The 23589-nt window shown below is 38.9% G+C and overlaps 1 protein-coding gene across 3 annotated transcripts in view; it reads left to right on the top strand.

Moving 5' to 3' along the window:
* Positions 1–288: 288 nt before the first annotated feature.
* Positions 289–23589, top strand: part of TECRL (trans-2,3-enoyl-CoA reductase like) — a 66060-nt gene continuing 42759 nt past the window's right edge. For 2 of the 3 annotated variants that reach the window (XM_026678366.2, XM_087946836.1), the window contains exons 1-5: positions 302–814; positions 2728–2779; positions 5804–5848; positions 7534–7637; positions 21868–21983. In XM_026678366.2, the coding sequence (XP_026534151.1) occupies positions 581–814; positions 2728–2779; positions 5804–5848; positions 7534–7637; positions 21868–21983 (551 nt within the window). In that variant the 5' untranslated portion in view covers positions 302–580. Of the gene's footprint in view, positions 815–2727; positions 2780–5803; positions 5849–7533; positions 7638–21867; positions 21984–23589 lie in introns of all 3 variants that reach the window. The other variant, XM_087946835.1, reaches the window with a different exon arrangement.

Here is a 23589-nt window from a genome sequence, read left to right as displayed (position 1 = left end):
GGATGACAATATGATGCAATTGAACGGAAAGTCATCTACCTACACAAGCATATTTTTAGCTTCATGGATTACTTGACATTATGTGGCAAATATTTGACAGTATTTGATTGTTTGATTGGCATTACAATCTTAGTATAGACATGTTCTGTATTAAGAAACAACTCCCATGTGGGTGACATTTGACTTGCATTTTTTAAACTAGACTGATCTGTATTCCAAGGTTCTATATATAATAACATATTCCATTGCATATTCCTTTATAGCTCTTGGACTTTTTTTTAAAAAAGGGATAGGGTTGTAGTAATTAGGAAGCAAGATAAGAAACTGAGCAGGGTGTATTGTTTCAAACACTGTGTTTAAATAAAAACAGTAGTACAGAATATCACAATAGCCAGCTAAATATAGTAATGGATTAGAAAGCTATTGTTTCCAATCCTTCCATATAAACTTAGACTCTTTAAATGGAATGCCACTTGACCTTTCATCAGCCAGTGTTTGTATTTAAGTGATGCAGGGACAACAGATCACCCATTGTAGGTGTCCCGTGTTGACATGACAGGCTCTTGTATTTCATGCAGTCATGTTCAGGAGACATAAACCCAGCACTCCTGAGCACAAGAAAGATCTTGCCATCCAGGGATCAGTATCGCCTGCACCTTATAATGGCATGAAAAGTTTTTTCAACTTATCCCAGCTCGTACTTACTGCTGGCCACCTAAGACCACTGCCAGTTCTTAGACATTCAAAAATCACTTATGTTGAAGTGGAGATTCTTGATGCCCACAGCAAAAAGCAGATCTGTGTAGTAGATAAGGTAAGTTTTTAGGTGTGCTTTTAGCAGTACATTGCAGAGTACGTGTCTTTTTTTAAAAAATACAATATTTTGCTGTCTTAAAGATTTTATTTTAATCTTTGCATTGGCTTAATGATTTTTCTCCTCAGAAATTGTATTTCTGTATTGTATTTCTATTTTTTTCTGCTGATTAATCCACAGAATAGTACCAATAGGTGATACATACATTGCAGTGTTTTAAAAATATTTTATGTTAAATAAGGCAAACCATAATATAGCTTTCATGAAAACTCACTTTAATGATCCACTGTAATTTTTAGACAGGATTATGAATCAAACAAATGTGAATGTATGACCTTGCTTTTGAAATTGACAAAATGTTGCTGAATGATTCCTATTGTGCCTAGCCCTCAAAATCAAATGTCTATAGATAAGGGTTTTTTTTAATTATTTGGTTTCCATTATTTAAATGTTACAGGATACCATCTGCAGCAGCTCACTGGTTCTCAAGAGATGGAGCAAAAGATCTTTCCCTTAGATTTTGACATATTTTTAAATAAGTAATATTTGCTTAATATTACTTCTTTTGCTATGTAGTGCTAATATTTTATATCCAATTCTATTTAACATTTGCTCTTCTGATAGTTTCAGTATTATATTATTGACATATTCTAAAACTTAGTTTCTGAAAAATCATACCCATATTTATACACAAAACATCTCATATAATATGCTGAAAAATTTTTATACAGAAAAGCAAATTTGTACTATAGAATATTCAGAAGCATTATAAATCCTTACAGCAACAAATATATAAGGCACTTAGAATTATTATCTCGAGTTTGCAGAGATTGACAGGATGGTTGGCCTACAGAATTTCTATGGGAAAATTAATTTATTACCTCAAGTTAATTTCCTTGTGATTTATAATATTTTTAAATACTGCTCATTTTCTTCTTTGAAGCGTAGAGACATGAGTCAGAGTAATGTCATAATAAGTTTATATACAGTTCATAGATAGATAGATAGATAGATAGATAGATAGATAGATAGATAGATAGATAGATAGATAAATAGATAGATATGGAAGCTACATGGCTAGATATAATTGTAAGAAGGAATGAAACTACTGACCATCAGACCAAATGCTTTCAAGAAAACATCCTAATATATTTTGCAGCAGAAGGCCAAGTATAAAAGTTCCCATTTCTCCATGTTAATGACTAGGTCTGGATTATTAGCTGTTTTAAATCTACTTTGGCGTTCTATTGTAACATCTATTTTTACACAGAACATTTATCTCTGTATGAATATTGCCGTATGAGCATTTGTTCTTTTAAGGGGCTACTGTAATGTCTTAAATGTCAATTCTTAATTTATTTGTCCATTTTTCCTTTATCTCAAGACCTCCTGGAAGCAGGGATTATTAAAATACTATTTGAGTTTAATTACTGAATCAACATAAAATCAGGGTTTTTCTGTGTTGAGGACATTTAGATTTCACAAGGTCTTAGACATTTGTCTGTATTCTTTGTGATTGGAACTTAAGTGACATTTAAAAAAAATTAAACATAGCTTATATATTAGTGAAATTATGATATTAGTAAATAGATCAAAACATTATGAATAAATCTTCATTCTGAGATAATAAAATTCATTCAATCTAACTTACTCTATCTTAACAGAATATCTAACAAATACTTAAATATTTGTAACTGAAAGAAAGAGGCCCTAAAAGTGCTATAGATTGGCTGGTTTTGTCTGCTGCATATGAAACTGCTCAAACTAAACTAAATGAACTTTTGAATTGATCTTGTGCAGCTTCTGTCTGGATGCTGGATCCTTAAATATTCAATATTTTGATTAAGTATATATATGGAAATACATGTGGGTGTATGCCTACACATTTTTATCTTGCCCCCATTTTTTTTCAGGTGCCACCATCATCAACACTTCTTGATGTAAAACATAAGTTTCACAAAATATGTAAGCATCTAATTTTTTATTTAGTTGTCAAATTTAGATACTTTACTTTAAATTAAATTACTATTTTACTATTTCTTTGGACCAAACTCATCAGAGGATTCAGAGCAAGCTATATAGGTAGAATATTTGCAAACTGAGCATGCTTCAGAAAGAGCTATGTAAAGATATTGGGGTATATTATTTGGTGGTGGTAGAACTGTGTACTTTTAATTGTGTTGGTAAAGATGAATTAGTCAGCAGTGTTGAAAATAAACTGTGTGCAATTGGTCCTCTAATATTATGGATAATGTAACACTTGAATTCTAAATGCACTTACCTCTCCAAATACGATTTTTAGTTGGATATATTTATTTCTGTTAATAAGGAACAGTTCCCTCCAAAATAATGTTTCAGTGTGGAGAATTCTTTGTTTGCCCATTACCTTTCATTCTTTCATTCTTCTCTACTTCTATTTTTTCTTCCCTCCTTTTCTATCTTGTTCCTAATTAAATTGTTCACATTCCATGTCCATGATCATTTCTTTTCTGCTTCCACTACTGAGGCTACAACATTGAAAATTATGATTATCAGCAGAGACTGAAGAATCCAATGACATGAAATTGCAGAGTTAAAATGCTCAGTTCTTCCCCCACCCCCACCCGAAGTGGTAGGATTCAATTTTTTTGCTACCGGGTCTGTGGGCATGGCTTGGTAGGCGTGGCAGGGAAAGAATACTGTAAAATCTCCAGTCACGGTCTGCTACCAGTTCTCCAGAACTGGTCAGAACCTGCTGAATACCACCTCTGCCCCGCTCCCTAACACTTCATGCATGTTATTATTGCAGCTTGTCCCTATTACCTGAGATGAAGCTCTTGTCAGAAGTAGAAAGAGCAAGTACTGATAAACATCCAGTTTTTTACAGAGAAAGAAGTGCATTCATTGTTCATAGGAAATATATTCCATAATCTGTTTTCTTATTCCATGTTATAACAATGAATTCAAATTCAGGATGACTTCAACATTAAAAGACTTGTGCCTTTAATTCTTTGTCATGGCAATCCAAATAAGCATCAGCTTTAATTAATTAACCTACCAATTAGGGTTAAAAGCATTAATGTATTCAGCCTTAATAAAAAGAATCTCAACGGTACAGAAGATGTTGCAATGTTACAGAAGATAAATTGCAATAACTTATAAAAGCCAAGCTAGACAAAATGTATTACATGTTAATGCAAAGTATAAAGCTGCCAGGAAATCCATTTGTTAATGATAAATCACCAAATTATTTTCCTATGCTTTAATATATGAATCTAGCGATATCTTTGTATAAATGTGTATTGATCTCCTATGACTATAAGTCAATTTCACTGTGGCAAATGAAGAAAGACAATTCAGCCAGAGAAGTACATCAGTTTCACTGACTTAATTCCAAGGTTCATTTTGAAGCCTAGCCCTCTCATATTAAAATCAATGAACTTAAAGTTTGTTTCATTTTCTTAAATTGTTAGGTTTGTGCATAAGAAATCAGAAAGGAAAAAAGTCCTCCAGATGGCTTAGCTCATTTCCAATTTGGGTAACAAATAAATACAGAGTTGCCAAGTGATATCATTATCTGTTTTGCAGTAATTCAGAAGTGTTCTTGAGATTTCTCAGACACTAGATTCTCATCTGTCTTAAAGGACATTTATTATGACCTTTGCTATTTCCAGACAGTCCAATAAGGATCTGACATTTCTAGATTTATTTTACTTGCAGAGAATATGTCTGTCTTGGCTAACAATGAAGCATGGTCTTATAGCTTCTGTTCTGGAGATTGAGCTGACATCCTTTCATCTCTCATTTAAATTTCAGTTGATATGTTTTGGGATAATATAAAATATAAGGTCCAAGTTAATTTTGAATTAATATGATGACTTCTAGCCATATTCAAATTCCATCCACCCAAGAATAATCTCTAATGGTTATGGTCATTAATTTTCTCTAGCTCTTATTAAGAACTGCAAACCTCGCCCCCCCAGAAAAATAACATATATACCTAGGATTTATTAACCCTGAATCAAGTTTAATTCAAAACTATTGGATTTCTAATATGTTGGGTATAAAAGTTTTCTAAATCCACCCTGTTACACTATCAGCCCAGACATTGTACCTTCTCTTCCTCCTCTCCTATCTTTTAATAATAATAATAATAACAAAACAAGTAGGCAAACAATAAAAGTAAAACAAAAAAACAACATTCTGAAAGTTCCATTTTTTATGGAGTGGCATCTGTACTGTGAAAGTACAAAGTTACTTTTTTTTCATTTTGTCCTTATCACTCCTCCATTAGAAATTGATCATTCCAGTAATGTTTCAGCTTTTGGTGCATCTTTTCTAGAACTAGCTGGGGATTGTATTCTTTCTATGGAATAGCAAGGAACTGAAAAATGAGTAACTAATAAATATATTTTATTGTACTCCATGTCTTTTCGAATAACTCTGAAAATTTGAGTTTGGAATACTTTTGGTAAGAGATTCAAAATTCTGAAAAAGTTTAGATGCAGCATATTTTAACATTATATTTGGATATTGACATGCACTTTATCTTAATTTTTCAGGACCAAAAAGATATAATTTCTTAATGAACTGGTTAAACATTGAGGTGATTTTTTCTTGGTAATTCATCATGATAAAACAAATAACTATATAGGTCTGATATTAATTCAGGTTAATTATTTTATATATATTGACATGGTTCAAAGTATTCTCAACACAAAGCTTATAGCAGTTCACGCATTACTTTCATCTTAATTTTGTGTGCAATATTGTCAATAATTTGTAAGAACATCAAAATAGCAAAATTCAGTTAGCAGCCGGTCTCCAAAGCAAATCTAGATTTCTGAATTCCTCATAATAAGCATTTGTTGATTACTCAAGTATCCTGTCATACTATAAAGCAATAGTACTGAACCAATAAACTTCAGACTGACGTGGCAAAATAATAGGACTCTTACTCTTTAACAAAGGCCTGGGAGTAAAGTATATTTTTCACTTATTTGAGAACAGGTCCACAATGGTACCCATCTCGGATAGGCCTGAGACTAGAGCGCAGTAAGTATTCATTTTCCTATCAAAATATTTTAGTCTCTTTTCCCTGAGGAAATTCATCCCCACAATACTACATACTGTATAGATTTAAGTACACATATTTTCTGTGGGAGGATCTAAGTCAGGGGGGTCAAACCCGTGGCTAGCGGACTGGATGTGTCACATGCTGGCCCCGCCCCACCCAATTTAGCAAAGGGGGGGAAGTCCCAATACGTCACGTGATACTGTCATAACACTGTGAGTTGGACACCACTGCTCTAAGTACATAAATATCTATTTTGTACAGTACAGAAAGTGCAATTCCAAAAACTGAATCATTGAAATGTATGTATATAGAATATAGAATAAACAGGGATGGAAGGAGCCTTCTAAAATCTTCTAATTTTCAGAATATGGGAGCACTTTCTTAAGCATTTATTCCTATATATTTATATTTTTCTCCACCATAACAAAAATATCCCTCACACTCAGTTGTTTAACAATGAATCAAGAAAAAAAAGTTTAGAAACATACTCTGTTAGTAAGTCTTTTTACTAATATTGGCAAGAGTTTATAAACAGTTGTCTACCTCTTTTAACTGAGGATGGTCAACTGGAATGTTGAAAAAGAGTTGAGATTCCTGCTTGGGCTTTCCACAGGAACCTCAAATACTTTTGCTAATGCAGGAGGTGTGGAGGGACATATAAAGAATTCTAATTCACTTCTTCATTATTCATTCTTCATCAAAGTGTCCTATAAATGCAAACCAGGCTGAACAAAAAGAATGTATATTCTTCCAACTTATCTATATATTCCATGTTTATGATGATCATTCCCTCCTAGCCTGTATGTACAAATGTGAAACATGTCACTCTGCCTAATTTCCTTGCTGAAATTAGAGATAGCAAACTGGGGATTATGTGAAAAGACTTCCTGAGAGAACATGTATATATAGCTAACTATAGTCAAACTAGAAAAATAAAGCATCAGACAGAAAGTATTAGAAAACATAAGATAAGCAAGAGTTGAGGAAGCCCACACAGATGGCAAAATTAGTATGGGTCATTCACAGTTCAGCAGATTCTTTGCCATCCATGTAATAGAAAGACATGTCCAGAGAGTTTAAAAGGAGGAGGAAAATTTGGGCTATAGTAGTGCCTCAGAGTTATTACCCAGGTAGAAACTCTTACCAGAGTGACCCTATAGCATCTTTGAGCCTACTGATAACAAAAGCCAGTGATCATATAGACAAGTTAGGAATTTCATCTGTGTATTTCTTTATCTTTCACTTTCCCAGGTTGCTTTTGTCTTCAAAGCACAATTGATATTTGATGCTCTGTCTGACAGCATGTAATTAATAAGGCAATAGGTGGTTTTGCTTGACCAACTTTCCCCTACAATTTTACAATTTCTTTCCTTTAATAATCCTTTCTTTTGTTAAAGTTACAAAGAACTGCTGTGCTGAGTTATTGCTCAGGTTACATTTGTATTCTGGAAAAACACAGTCAGAAAATACTGTAGCTTGTTAAAAGGCATCCAAGTAAATATTCTATCTCTGATGCAGAATTACTATATCCTCATGCTTGCATAGTATTTCATTTGTTAGGCTTTTTTTAAGCAGAATTTCTTTCTGCTCATATATGTTAACAAGGAAATATTGTACAAGATGTCATTAAGTGTTTCCTGTTCTTGCTTTTTTTTTTTTACAGATGGGCCCTTTTTAAAAGATTCTGTTAATGTAAAGAGTCTTGCAGCATCTTCTATTATTACACTGTATTTCACAGATATGGGACAGCAAGTTAGCTGGATAACTGTAAGTATAATTTTTGAAGAAGCACAAATATATACACACAGCCATGTAATTCAATGTTAAAACAGCTCATAGCTGTTTAGTTCTTTTGTTATTTCCTTTTTTCATTCATCTCTGATTTTCAGAGAAAGCCTGGAAATGTCCCTATTGCTTTCTTGGCAACGTTCCCATCACCCCAAGAAATGGTTTGCATTATCTTCCTAAAGTTAAAGTCAGCCAGCTGGCTTTGTGCCTAAGGCTGGACTAGAAAATAGAATAGGATAGAATAGGATGGGATGGGATGGGATTGAATGGAATGGAATGGAATGGAATGGAGCGGAATGGAATGGAACGGAACGGAACGGAACGGAACGGAACAGAACAGAACAGAACAGAACAGAACTGAACAGAACAGAACAGAACAGAACAGAATAGAATAGAATAGAATAGAATAGAATAGAATAGAATAGAATACACCTACTTAATCCAGATCTTAGTTTAGAACTTAAAGCTAAATAATTAAATGAAAAAAACAATGTCCTTAGAAAACTAATTGAGGGGCAGATTCTCCTTAAGTAGTATCATTATTTAAGCTTAAATAGTATGTCTTCCCTACCACACTGGCTAGGGAATTCTGGTTGAAGTCTACTCATCTTAAAGTTGCCAAGGTTGAGAAGCACTGACTTAATAATTTACCTGATTGTGAGAGAATTTTTAATAAAAGGAGCTGGCTTATCACAAGACTTTACAAGAAGTAGATTTCAGCAATTAACTTCTAGTGGCTAAAAAACCAGATGTGCAAATTTAAAATCCCAATTAAAATACAACCTTTATAATGAACTGCATAGGCAAGATATCCTTTCTTCAATGTCTGTGGAAATTCAGATACAGATAATCAGAGTTGGAATGGACCTTGTCGGTCATCTAGTCCCCCCACCCAAGCGGGAGACCCTACACCATTTCTACAAATGGCAGTCCAATCTCTTCTTGAAAGTCTCAACTGATGGCTCTCCCACAACTTCCGACAGCAAGCTGTTCCATTGGTTGATTGTTCTCACTGTCAGAAAGTTTCTCCTTGTTTCCAGGTTAAATCTCTCCTTGTTCAGTTTCCATCCATTATTCCTTGTCTGGCCTACAGCCACTTTAGAAAATAGCTTGACCCCTTCCTCCCTGTGGCAGCCCCTCAAATATTGGAAGACCGCTATCATGTCTCCCCTGGTCCTTCTCTTTACTAGACTAGCCAAGCCCAGTTCCTGCAACCGTTCGTTGTATGTTTTAGCCTCCAGTCTCCTAATCATCCTGGTTGCTCTTCTCTGTACTTTTTCTAGAGTCTCAACATCTTTTTTATAATGTGGTGACCAAAACTGGATGCAGTACTCTAGGTGTGGTCTTACTAAGGCTTTATAGAGTGGTATTAGTACTTCCCTTGATCTTGACTGTATCCCTTTGTTAATGTAACTTAGGATTGTATTAGCTTTTTTGGCTGCTGCTGCACACTGCTGGCTCATATTTAGCTGGTTGTCCACTAAGACTCCAAGATCCCTCTCACAGTTACTGCTATTGAGCCTGGTTTCACCCAGTCTTATGTGTACTTTTGGTTTTTCTTGCCTAAGTGTAGGACTTTACTTTTCTCTATATTGAATTTCATTTTGTTAGATATGGCCCAGTGTTCTAGTCTGTCAAGATCCATCTGGATCTTGAGCCTATCTTCTTGGGTGTTAGCTATTCCTGCCAGCTTAGTATCTTCTGCAAATTTGGTAAGTTCCCCTTCTATTCCCTCATCTAAGTCGTTAATGAAGATATTGAAGAGTACTGGGCCTAAGATGGAACCTTGTGGCACTCCACTGCTTACTTCCCTCCATGTAAACTTAGACCCATTAAGGACTACTCTTTGGGTACGGTTTGCCAGCCAGTTGCGAATCCATCTAGTGGTGGTGCTATCTATTCCACTTTTTTCTAGCTTACTAGGAAGTAGATTGTGGTCTACTTTATCGAATGCCTTGCTGAAATCTAAATATATTATGTCCACAGTATTTTGCTGGTTACTAATTTAGACCAGTTACCCAGTAATTCTCAGTCATCTAGGTCATAGGTGCTTTTTCAAAAGGCAAATCGATTGTTTTTTCCTTGAGGAAGACATTTCGCTTCTTATCCAAGAAGTTTCACCTTTTGAAAAAGTACCTTTGAGACATCTTTTCTTCAACCTTTTCATTTGCAATATTCTTGTGATTTCTGAGTAGTTTATAACAAAATAATATTTTATGGGCAAATGGTTATATAATGAAAGATATCAGCTTTAAAATAAATGACAAAATATGAAAGAAATCAAAGAGAAGAATAATCATCTTACGAATGTGCATTATATGTGTGTGTGTGTGTGTGTGTGTGTGTGTGTTTTCTTAAGTTTTCGCTGGTACTTACATGTATGGTATTCAGCTTTGTTCGGGTATTTTCCACGTCATTATAGTTGTGCTTTTAAAGTTGTAGCAATGTTTTGCAGAATCTCATCTGCCATCATCAGGCTTCTGTATTGTGTTCTTGCCTATACAGAACACAATACAGAAGCCTGATGATGGCAGATGAGATTCTGCCAATGCTACAACTTTAAAAGCACAACTATAATGACATGGGAAAATACCCGAACAAAGCTGAATACCATACATACATAGATATAGATTAGATATAGATATAGATATAGATATAGATATAGATATAGATATAGATATAGATATAGATATAGATATAATTAAGCAAAATAAAAGGCAAAACTCCAAACACGTCAAAGTATCTTCAAAATGATAATTTCTGTAAGATTCAAACTGAAAAGTGAATAGACTTACTTGATGATTCTCAAAAAAATCCACAGGTGAGATTAGGCATAGACTCCGATTTCTTAAATTAAGAAAACAGCATCGTGATAAATGGCACATATCTGTATGAATAAAGGGATTCAAGGTTAGGCTACTGATATGGTAGGTGATACCATGTGAAAATGCAGTTTATTGGAGGATTGAATTAATCTTTTTAATGTCCACAAAAATTATTTATTTGTGAAAAGTTCTATTGGCTTACCAACATATATCCTTTCTCATCATCACAAAGGTATGCAACCATGGCCCCAGTTAACACCTTGTAGTCCTCCCCTTATTTTGAACTTGAATTTTATCTAACTTGACAACTGATATAATATTTATATATAGATTTTATGTTTCATATTTTACTTGCAGACTGATCAGAGTTACTTTGTAAGGATGATGGTGCTTTTCTAAGTTTGAGATATAAATAATATCTATATGTTTAGGTCTGGGGTGGGATGCTACCAGTTCGGCCCGGTTCTATGGAACCGGTAGCTGCAAAGAGCAACTGACACCAAACTGGTTTGGTGTTTGGCCCACCCACCTGTCTGGGCTCTAGGCTGTCCTTTATTCCCTGCTTTTCCCTCCTCAGCTGCATTGCGCGGCACAGCTGAGGTTGAAAAAGCAGGAAACAAGGATTTTCAAATGCTGCTCACCCGAGCACAGCGCTTGTCAGCTGTCCAGGCTCAGATGCACAGCTGATGATTTCTTGCAAACGCTGCACACATGTTACGATTGTGTTATGATTGTCTGCAGTTCGGAGAACCGGCAAATCGCTCCACTGGCTGGCCCTGCCCTCCCTGCCCACTTACTCCTTACCTGGCATGCAAGCCATCTAACTTGCCTGGTTTGGTAAATTGCTATTTTTCCTTTTTTTTTTCCCGACCATCAGCTGTTCTGCTCTGCTGTGAGATTTAGGTTAGCTAGAAAGCTGAAAATCCTTGGATTTCTTGCTTTCTAGCTAATCTAAAAGCAGAGCTGAAGCTTCTACTTTTCAGTGCAGACTCAGGTAGCCAACTGCAGATAGATAGATCTCTAAGTGAATCTGTGATTCTGTGAGCAACTCAATCTGCATGCTTGCTTTACCTGCTTTTGGGTAAAAGTTGCTCTTTTTTAATAAAAAAATCAATATTTACATAAATATTTATAATATTTACATACAAGCAACGCCCACCCAGTCACATGACCACCAAACCATGCCCAATCAGCAAGCCATGCCCACCCAATCACATGACCACCAAGCCACACCCACAAATTAGGCCACACTCACAGAACCGGTTGTTAAGAAATTTGAATTATACCTGGTTTAGGTATAATTATACACATAACTATGTATATATGACAAGATGAGGAAGACATTTTAAAAATAACTCTTTTTCTTTACAGAAGTGTTCTAGCTAGGTCACCAAGAAGTGGTTTTTATTTTTTATAGGTTATCAAGTTTAAAATCAAATTGCCAATAACAGTAACCTCAGATGAACTATAGAATATGATAAATGAAGAATAGACCATTCTAGATGAAATACCTTTCATTTTTTAAACTAAGATCAATTAAAATGACACAAAAGTGATAATCAAGCTTCAGATTTTACAGAAATTTCTTAGAAAGAATGTTATGAAAAGTTAAGCATGGAATAAAAACAAGACATTGTAAACATTAGTTCAGGTGTCACAACCAAAAGATCTTTTGCTAAGTCTTCAGTAGTTCAATGTATTTGTTAAGGAGAGGTGCATTAGGTGTCTATTTTCACCCAGCATACAAAGCTTTCTCCAGTTCTGAAAACACAAAAGCCATCGATCCCCAATTTGTTTTTTTTACTGCTAACCAAAAATGCTGAGTCATTACCATCACTGTATGATGAATTTGAATGAATTAACCAGCCATATGAACTTTGTGAAGTGAATATTAACTCTGGTATTCATGGAATCAAGAGTCACATTCCTGTCCCTCTTCTATCTTTCAGTCATGTATAAATAGATGATATATAGAAGCATGCTTAACATTCAGTACATTTTGTATCAGCTGGATTTGACCTGTTTTGTGAAAATTCAACCTGCTTCAATACTTTCAACTGTAGGACACCAAGTCAAGAGTATAAAATAATACAGGAGGCAGATATTTTTTTTCTTTCTGAAAACATAAGAGATTGCTTGTAGCTATGGCAGGGATCTAAGTGTCCAAGTGAACCACATATAAGTATGAGTGAACCTCATATAAGTGTGAGCCAGTAGTGTTCTGCCAAAAAGGCCAATGTAGTTTTAAGTTGAGTCAACAGATGATTAGCATTGAGATAATGAGTGATAGTGATAGAACTGTTTTTTACTGCAACAGTGAGGCTGCATTTGGAATGCTGTTTTTCATTTCTGGTCATAATGATACAAAAAAAGATGCGGAGAGCATAGAAAAATGTGCAGAGAAGCTAAATATGTCTAGCATATCAAAGAGAAGGATTAGAGGTGATATGAAAACTGTCTTGAGGGGCTGTCCCAGAGAAGAGGGGGAAGACTTATTCTCCATAGCATCTGAAGGCAGGACAAGAAGCAATGGATTACTTCTCATTGATTACTCTTTCATTGGTTGCTCTCATTAAAGAGAAATCCAAACTAGAAGTAATGAGAAATTTCTTGGCAGTAAGAAGAATTAATGAATGGAATATCTTGCCTCCCAGAGATGTGGCTGCTGGAGGTTTTCAAGAATATATTGGACCAGTAGTCACCAACCAGTGGGCCAGGGACCACTGGTGGCCCACGATAAAATTTTGGTGGTCCGCAGAGAAATGTCACCCTAAAGCAATTAATCCAGGCTGTGCAGGAACACAAGGCTGTGCCACCCACATGGCCCGGGGAACACGTGGCTTTCATCGCTGCATTGTGCACGACATGAGGTAGTCAGGGAAGGGGGCAAATGGCGGAGGGGGAAACTTTCCCCACTCACCCCATGTGCCTTGCTTGGCCACCGGCTGCTTCTTTCCTCTCCTTTCTTCCTCTGCTTTTGGCTGCACGCAAGGAAAGCAGCAAAATTCTTTCTTTCTCTCCCACAAACTCTGCCAGAAATGAGTCTTTGGGATCCTCCAAGTCCTCCTGATCCAAGAGGTTGCACGAGTGTGACAAGTCTCACAAAGACTCATTTCTGGTGGAGTTTGAAGGAGAGAAAGAAAGACTTCTGCTGCTTCTGCTGCTTTCCTTGCATGAATCCAAAAGTCTCTCTTTCTCTCTCTACCCCTGAGAACAGAGCTGGAGACGGTATCCTGTGATCCCAAATAAAGAATGATCGATCGGTAGGAAAACGGGATGGGGAATTTTCCTGCAGACTTTTTTGGGGATTTTCCCAAGGTCTCTGGTCCACTGGATTTAAAATTATGAGTTTGGTGGTCCCTGAGGTCCAAAAGGTTGGTGACACCTGAATTGGACAACGTTTTGTCCAATCTATTATACAAAGGCCACCTGTCTTGAGCAGCAGGTTAAACTAGAAGATCTCCAAGCTCCATTTCCAGACTTTTGATTATATTATTCTTTACTATTCTCATCTTTGCTGTCTTTACTTTAAAGAGGATATGAGGGAAAATATTTTGAAATTTGACTATGGCAAAGGCTCCAAAGTATTCAGTTGAAAATGGACAATTAAGATTTGTAAACAGTCCAGCGTGTTTATTAATTTCACTGTGTTATATAAAAAGAATTATATAATTCTTTTATATGTAATTATGAGAAAAGAAAAAGCCTTTGCAGTCATTTTTATGCTTCATAAATGATTGCTGAAACTTGATGTTAAGTAAGGATGGGTCCAAGAATGGAGACGAGACTCAGATAGTAACAACAGCTCTTTATTAGCGACTTCTGATCTGAGTAAAATATCCTAGCCGCAGCAGCCCCTTATATAGGGCTGGCTACGGCTAGGCAGCCAATGACAGTGATTTGAGCTTGCCGCGCTTGGTTTGCCCAATCGCGGCAGCCCGTTAACTAGCCAATCGAATCAGTCTGAGGCGACCAATCACGACCCGTTGTTAGCGGACCAATCCAAATGCAGGCTTTCAAGCCTGCTAGTCCGGAACACCCCTCCCCTCTAGGTTCTGTCTAAGGGGTGGGGTTACGTAGTCTCGCAGGTAGGCGGGTCTTCACACCTGTCTACCTGACTTGCGTAGTTCAAAATGTCTGTGTTCGGTCTCGGGTTCCGACGGCCTGCTCGCTGGGATTGCCTGGAATGGTGAGCTGGTTTCATAGTTGTGACTCCCTTCTGGTGACCTCGGGATGGTTGAGTTGCCTGCTTCGTTGCTACCACTTAGGCTCCCAGGGCTCGCTGAACCTGCTCGGCTGCTGCTTCTAGGTGAAACGGCCGTTTGCCAAGGTTCTACTTCAGCTGGTGAGTATTGTAAGTTTTGGTGTGGTGATCATGGGGTTTGTTCTTCTAGGTCAGATGTTGGTTCTATTCCAGAACCCGTGGTTTCCCCTCCCCCTCTGGTTTCGTGGTTGGGGTCACTGATGGGAGATGTGGTCAGCCTGGATCATAGTTGGTCGATGTGGCGTTTCCACATTCTCCCATCTGTGGTTTCTAGGCGGTAGGAGCGAGGGCCTGTAATCTGAGTTATTTTAGCAAGGATCCACAATGGGTCTCCTGAAAAGTTTTTTGCAAATACAGGGTCTCCTACCTTAAAGGCACGGTGTTTGCTGCTGGAGCCCAGGGGTTTTTCCGGAGTGTTTGCAGGGTGCAGACGGTCCAGGGGCGATCTGAGTTTCCTGGCCATCAGAAGTTCAGCTGGGCTCTTGTTGGTCGTGCTGTTTGGTGTGATGTGCTGGAGAAGGAGCATCCTGGTGACTTTATCGTGGATGTTGCCTTGTTCCATTTTTTGTAGAGTTCTTTTTGTGAACTGAACCATTCGTTCAGCTCTACCATTCGCCGCTGGATGAGCCGGCGAAGTCAATGCGTGTCGGATGCCTCGGTCTGCTAAGTATTGTTCGAAGGCTAAAGCGGTAAATTGAGGGCCATTGTCGGATACCAGGACATCTGGTAGGCCATGCGTTGCAAAAAGTCTGTTCAATTTCTTGATGACTGCATCTGTGGTGGTTGTCTTCATTTTGTTAACCTCGAGCCAGTTAGAGTATGCATCTACTATTATTAGGAAAGTATGCCCTTTTGTAGGTCGCGCGAAATCGATATGGATGCGCGACCATGGGCCTCTGGGCGTTTCCCATTTGGTTGATGGAGCTTTTGGTGGGGCCGAGCATGTCTCTTGGCATCTGCTACAGGTGGCGACCCAGGTTTCAATTTGTTTGTCCATACCTGGCCACCAGGCGTAGCTCCTTGCCAACGCTTTCATACATACGATGCCCAGGTGCCCGTCGTGCAGCAATTGTAGAACTTTTTTTTTGTAGTTTTGCTGGTATGACCACTCAGTCTCCCCACAACACACACCCTCTTTGTGAAAAAAGTTCTGTTTGTCTGTTCTTGAAGGGTTTAAAGGTTTCATTGGGTTCGATTTCTGACCATCCCCTCTCCACCCAGCCAAGAACTCGTGCCAAGCAAAAGTCCTTTTTGGTTTCTAATGCGTTGTCTTGTGCTGTTAGTGGAGGTGAGGGGATCGTCTCAATTTGTAGTATTGGTAGTGTGGGAGTCGGGTCGTCCTGCAGTTCTGGTAGTGGAGAGCGGCTCAAAGCGTCTGCGTGGGGAATGGTTTTCCCCGGGCGGTGTCTCAATTGATAGTCGTAGGCAGCTAGGAACTCCGACCATCGTGTCATTCTAGGGGATAGAATATGTGGAGTAGGTTTGTCGCCCGCCAGGATGCCAAGTAATGGTTTATGATCTGTGATGATGGAAAATGATCTCCCATACACATACTCATGGAACCTTTTTATTGCAGATACAATGGCGAGGGCTTCCTTGTCTAGGTGACTATAGTTCCTTTCTGTTTTTGACAAAGTTCTTGAAAAAAGTGCAATAGGTGCCTCTGTACCGTTTGGTAGGACGTGGCTCAGGATGGCACCCACTCCAAAAGGTGAGGCGTCACAAGTCACAGTCAATGGAAGTGTTTCATTATATTGGATAAGCACTGCATCCGAAGTTAAAAGGTCCTTGACTTGTTGAAAGGCATGTTCCTCCCGTCGTCCCCAAAACCAGGAAGCCTTTTTATCGAGGAGTCTATGAAGGGGTTCAGCGATGGTTGCCTTCTGGGGTAGGAAAATGTTATAAAAGTTAATGAATCCCAGGAAGGCTTGAAGGTCTGTTTTGCTTTGTGGTCTTGGGGCATTTTTGATGGCTGCCAATTTCTTTTCTGTAGGGTGAATTCCTTGTTTGTCAAGGAGGTAACCAAGAAATTCAACCCTTTCCGTGCATAACTGACACTTTTCCTTTTTCACCTTGAGGCCAGCGTCTTTGAACCTTTGTAGGACTGTTCGTAGCCATTTTTCTAATTGACTCTTTGTAGGGGCGGCTATTAATACGTCGTCGAAATAGGGCACGACCCCTTTAATGCCCTGTAACAATCTCTCCATCAGACTTTGAAAGATGCCTGGTGCTACGCTGACTCTAAACTGGAGCCTATTACATTTGAACGCGCCTCTGTGTGTAACTATGGTTTGGGCTTCGGCGGTTTCGGCATCAACTGGCAACTGTTGATAAGCTTGGGCCAGGTCAAGCTTTGCGAATATTCTGCCACCCCCCAGTGAGTGTAGGAGATGCTGGACCACAGGTACCGGATAGGCGCTCTGCTGTAATGCGTGGTTTAGGGTGGCCTTGTAATCTCCACAGATTCTCAAAGACCCGTCAGGTTTTATGGGAGTAACAATTGGGGTCTCCCATCGGGCGTGATCAATGGGTTCTAACACGCCTTGTGCAATTAGTTTGTCCAGTTGCTCGTCAATTTTGGGTTTGAGAGCAAAAGGGATTCGGCGTGGTTTTAGGTGAATGGGCGCGATGTCAGGGCGGAGATTAAAGGAGATAGGGGACCCCTTGTACTTGCCTAGATTTTCGCTGAAGACTTCTTGGAAGTCCTGGACGAGGGCCGCTTCCCAGTCTTCGTCTTCAGTATGGTTGATGCCTGCCATTTCGATTCCTAATGGCGCGAACCACTGTAGACCCAATAGGCTGGGTCGGTCTCTATCAACAATGGTGAGTGGTAGTATTGCAGTGTGGCCCTTGAAGGAAACCTGGAAATGACTGGTGCCAACAACCGGAATCCGATTACCTTGGTAGTCCTTTAATATGAGTCTCTGGTTGCTGAGGTCTCGGCGGCGGATGTTGGGAATCATCTGCTTTAGAGTTTTCCAGGAGACCATGGATAGGGAGGACCCGGAGTCCACTTCCATGATGCACGGTTGATTTTCGATGGTGACCTCTACACTGATTTTTTTGGTGTCCAAGGATGAAGCGTGGCCGATGGTGATAGTCTGATGTGCTTCTTCCCATCTGGGTGCGCCAGTAAACTTCCGGGGTCTGTTGTACTGGTTCCACTGGTTGCTTGGGCGGTCCCGATTTGTGGTGGGGGTGCCTTCGGTTTGTCTGGGATTGTTTTCTCCCCGTCGGGGGCTGGAGCCTCTTTTGTTCCGGCATACCTTAGCAATATGCCCTCGTTTTTCGCAAAAACGACAGATGGCGTTCAGGAATCTGCATTCGGATCGAGGGTGGTTCCCACCGCACCCGCGCATTGAAAGTTCGACTTACGACCCCGCCGGTCTCGTTGCTCGCATTCTGACCGGAGTCTGTGGACGTCTTCATCTTCACTATCTGATGAGGATTCGATGTCTTCATGGTGGGTGGCTGACGTGTATTTCTCTGATGGCGTCGCCATATCGTTGGTGGGTTGGCGGTTGGCCCCATTTGTTCGGCGCATTCGTGCTGCTGATTTATGGGTGGCTTCAGCTGCAGTGGCGTCGGCTATGGAATCCGCGAGGGAGATGTCTCCCTTGGCCATGATCTTGCTTTGGACTGTTGGATCTCTCAGGCCCAGGACGATTCGATCCCGCATGGCTTCTTCTAGATTGATGAAACCACACAATCCGCCTAAGTTCCTTAGGTCTGCCACGAAATCCCCGATGCTCTCACCTTCGCATTGATCTCTTTGGTAAAATTCGTGTCTGCAGATGAGAGTCAGTACTGCTGGGGCGTAATGGTTGCAGAGGATTGGAGCAAGGGTATCCCAATCCATTGTTTTGACTTCAGCCAGTTTTGCAAGTGCTTTGGCCATCTTAAAGACGGCGGGTCCGCAATGCGTCAGGAAAACTGCTCGTTTTTTGCTGGGAGTAGCATCCTTCAGATTGTTGGACTCTAGGAACATTTGAAACCTGTCCATATATGAGTCCCAGTCCTCGCTGGCTGGATCGAACGGGGAGGGTGGTATAGCGCTGCTGGCCATTCCGTCGGCGTCGGCGTGCTGTTAGCCACGTGCTCTGTCAATCTTCTGCGAGTGCTTAGTCAGCTCTGCTGTCTCCGGATCCCATCCTCATCGCCAGTGTTAAGTATGGAAGGATGGGTCCAAGAATGGAGACGAGACTCAGATAGTAACAACAGCTCTTTATTAGTGACTTCTGATCTGAGCGAAATATCCTAGTCGCAGCAGCCCCTTATATAGGGCTGGCTACGGCTAGGCAGCCAATGACAGCGATTTGAGCTTGCCGCGCTTCGTTTGCCCAATCGCGGCAGCCCATTAACTAGCCAATCGAATCAGTCTGAGGCGACCAATCACGACCCGCTGTTAGCAGACCAATCCGAATGCAGGCTTTCAAGCCTGCTAGTCCAGAACACTTGATATACTTTATTTCAAATGGTTTTAAATCTAATTTTGGTGCTCCAAAAATTCAAATCACATTTTGAATTGAATCTTGTCTGTATCATAGTTAAAATCTGAACCAGATGTTAGGTATTTTTCATTCTTACTAATTTATCATCAAAAGAACATTAAGCAATGTTTTCTTCTTTCTTCTTTTCTTCTTTCCTTCCCTCATTTCTTTCTCCCTTTCTTCTGTCCCTCCCTGCTATCCTATATCTCTACCTTTCTTTTCTTGCCCCCTTCCTTCCTTGCTTTTTCTCTCCCTTTCCCCCCCCTTTCCCTCCTTCTCCAGATTTCTACAATTTAGTGCCGTAGCTTCAACCCTTTTAGAAGACATGTTTGAATTAATTAAATATATTCTGCCATACTGTTAGTGTTACTCTGATTCTTAGTTTAATTCAAAATTTGATAACATCATTTAGACAAATTTTACTTTTAATTCCTTTTAGCTGGTAACAATGTTATTCACTCTTTTTCATCCCAAGACACTCAGCTCTTTTGCAAAACTTTAGGATCACAAACCTGGAATTCTGTGACATTACATGTTGCTGGAAGAAATGGAGGCAGCCTGCCACTGGTGATGATGGCTACATAGGTGGACATCTGGTTACATAGTTATACACCAATTTCTGACATTTGCTTGTGGCTCTGTGATATGGCATGCCTGCAGATCTTTTGTGGAACACAACTGTTCCATGGAAGAGCAGTTGAAATCCTTTGCTCTAAAGCAGAGGTGTCAAACTCAAGGCTTGGGGGATGGATCCGGCCCATGGGGTGCTTAGATCTGGCCTGCAGGGCCACCCTGGAAATAGTGAAGAATAGTGCCAGAAAAAACTGAGCTCACAAGGGCTGCGGGCAGCCCTCCCAAGCTCTGTTTTCACTGGCAGAGGGTTGCAGGAGGCCGTCGCAGCTGAAAATGGAGCTCGGGAACCCATTTTTGCTGGTAGACAGGTGCCCTGACACAAGTGATGTTGAGCTGGCCACATTCCCCCCAGCCCCCCGAGGTCAAACACAACCCTGATGCGGCCCTCAATGAAATTAAATTTGACACCCCTGCTCTAAAACGATATTTTTAGTTATCAATTTTTTTTATTCTTAGCAACAACAACTTGTTATATGCTTCATTGATTCAAACAAGATATTTGAAGTGAATATAAATTTCTATTGATATTGTAAGCTCCCAGAAGTTTCCCTGAGCCACTGAGATGCCAAAGAGAGTGAGACTCGAGATGAGGCTTGCAAAAAATAACAGTTTTTTATTTTGGCCAAAGCCAAAAAGTCTGAGTGAACACTATATCCAAACATACAGACAAAATGCATGTAAGGAATAGCCACACCCCTGCAAGAGTGGTTCAGAGTATTATATACATTTTACCCCATTTTATTATATACATTTTACCCCAATTTACCCAATCAGAGAAAGTTTCATTACCAACGTGGTCTTTAAAGCGTTCTTTGTTCACGTCCCTGTCTCTGGCTACCTTATCTATGGAGCATTCCTATTCTCTCCCTGGCCAAGTTGTCTATTCAGCAGAATGTTTTCAGGATTCAGAATCTATGAGGCAGGAAACTCCCTACTCGGGTTTCTTTATCTATGGGACCTGATATTCCTGGGTAACAGTTTCTTCTATATTTTTAAGAATGTGCCTGGCTTCAAAGCAATACAGAAGCAAACACAATACAGAAGCAAGATAACAAACTTCATACTAATGCTAACCAGTATCAAGGCTACAATTTACTAAGCTAAAATTAATTCCTAACAACTAATTTCTGACAGTATAAGCAGGAGCCAGTAACAAAGGTTAATTCATAACAAATGATTTCTAGCAGTACATCATATCAGAAGCAAACTGGTTTAATCAATAACATAAGAAATTCATAATAAAAGAAATAGTCAATATTAGTTTGATCACTATACTCCTTCAATATTATTACACCTGCACTTTTTTTGTTAAAAAAAAAACACCACTGGTTTGATTGTACCTACTAAACTCTTGAATCTTTAAACTTTGACTGGGTGAAACGGTGCATCAAAGGACAAATTGTTTTCAATCAAAGTATCTAAATCGACAACTGAATAGAGGCCATAGCTCCTTTACTGCATCTACTAAAAAGTTCTCAGATGAGAGGGATTTCTATGTATACACCCATTAGAGAGTCTATATTGTTTAAGGCTTTTTGACATATTTAGGAATTCATGGTAAATTTATCATCAATGTCACCAGCTGACTTTAAAGAGGGCAATAGGCGGATTGCTCCGTCAATCCTTGCATTTAAATTTGTCCCATAGTGAGCTGTTAGTACATTTGCTGTCCTAATGCTTAGGGTAGGGGTGTCAAACTCGCAGCCTGCAGGCCAGATGCGTCACATGCTACCCCTGGTTTAGCAAAGTCATGTGATGCCATGAGTTTGACGCCCCTGGCTTAGGACAAAGTAGAGCCTGGCTACAGTGAAAGAGCAAATTTAGATTGGCCTACTTTGTGATGTTTCAAGGACTAGAGCAAGGAGGTGTGGTAATTCATGACCTTTTTAGCTTTTGCTGAAAGAGCTATAAAACATTTCTCAGGAATATAGCCCTTATCTTATTGTTCTCATTGTATTAACCAATTTTTTCTGTTTCTTTTTGGTGTTTTTTTTCAGGTTTTCCTAACTGAATATACAGGCCCTCTTTTAATCTATCTGCTGTTTTATTTTCGCTTCTCAACTGTTTATGACGCAAAAGAAAGTGCAAGATGTTTACGGCATTCTGTGGTTCAGTAAGTAAGAGTGTCTGTATTTAAGATTTATTTATATAGACACATAAATGTGTGTATGACACACATACAGAGAGAGAGAGATAGAGAGAGAGGAAGAGAAACAACTGGATATGAAGTTTTGTTACTCTTTGGACTATATTTTCAGTCCTCCTTGGAAACAGCTAAAATTCCTTTTCTGTAGTGAACTGTGAATACAAACCTAATATCCTTACTAATATTACTAATATTGGCAGTTATTGGCTGTCTATAATGTCACCATCATTTCACCATTTTATTTTTCAGTCCTCAAAGTAGTTTTCTATTCACATTCTCCTCTTACATTTGAACTTAGCCTAATGTTATTTGATCTTCCATGAATGTACAAAAAATTCTATTTATTCAGAAAATATTTGTACTTTATTGGAATTCTCTCTATCATCTCCCTTCTCTCTCTCTCTCTCTCTCATCTATCTATTTTAAATCTTAAAGGGGAAAACAACCCAAGAAGCTTGGGAAACTCTAAAGAATATGATTATAAACACCCAGTTCAGCACAATACCATGGAAAAGAAAAATAAGAAATCCAAGAAGAAACTGACATGGTTACACAAAGAACTCTGACAAACTGAAAGCCAAAAAAAAAAAAAAAGATAAGTACAATAAATGGAAAGAGAGACATATAACTGAGACAGAATACCAAAGCCCAAATTTACAAAGATGAAGTGAGGAAAGCTAAGGCTCAGGATGAAGTAAGACTTGCAACAAATATAAAAAAACAATATTAAAAAGTTTCTTTCAACATATAAGAAAAACAAAAAGTCAAGGAAACAATTGGTCTGCTAATGGGAGATGATGGTAAATAAGTAATAAGCAGTAGAGAGAAAAAACAGAGCTGCTTAGCTCATTCTTTGCATCAGTCTTCACACAAAAAGAAAACATAGCTCAATCTACCAAAAACATAACTATAAAAGACAGACTAGAAATAAAAATTAAAATAAGCAAAATGGTAAGAGAACATCTGTCCGGTCTAGATGAGTTCAAATCAATGGGACTTGATGGATTACAACCCAGAATTCTGAAGGAGCTGGCAAATATTATCTCAGAACCATTATACCATATCTTTCAAAGATCTTGGAGAATCAAGGAACTATCTGAGAACTAGAAAAGAGCTGATGTGTTTTTCAAAAAAGGGGGGAGAAAGCCAATCCAGGAAACTATAGATGAACCAGCCTGACGTCAATTCTTGAGAAAACACTGGAAAAGATAGGCAAGAAAATCAAAATGTACAGCTACAGACCAGGTGAAAGTTGGCTCAATAGCAGTAACTTCAAGAGGGATTTTGGAGTGGACAATCACTTAAATATGAGCCAGCAATGTACTACATCTGTCAAAAAAACCAACACAATCTTAGATAGAATCAAGATCACAAGAAGTGATACCACCACTTTATAAGGCCTCAGTAAAGACCCTATTTGGAATACTGCATCCAATTTTGGTCACCTCAATATAAAAAAAAATGTTGAAACTCTGGAAAGAGTTCATGAAAGAGCAACAAAGATGATTGGAGGTTTGAAGGCTAAAACATATGAGGAATGTTTGCAAGAGTTGGGTATGTCTAGTTTAGTGAA

The sequence above is a fragment of the Notechis scutatus genome, chromosome Z, assembly GCF_049901735.1.
Source record: "Notechis scutatus isolate UNSWTSFEM ecotype Mainland chromosome Z, rNotScu1.2, whole genome shotgun sequence".
Taxonomy (NCBI): domain Eukaryota; kingdom Metazoa; phylum Chordata; class Lepidosauria; order Squamata; family Elapidae; genus Notechis; species Notechis scutatus.
Note: the sequence above shows the minus strand (reverse complement) of the source record. Positions and strands in the feature narration are given on the sequence as shown.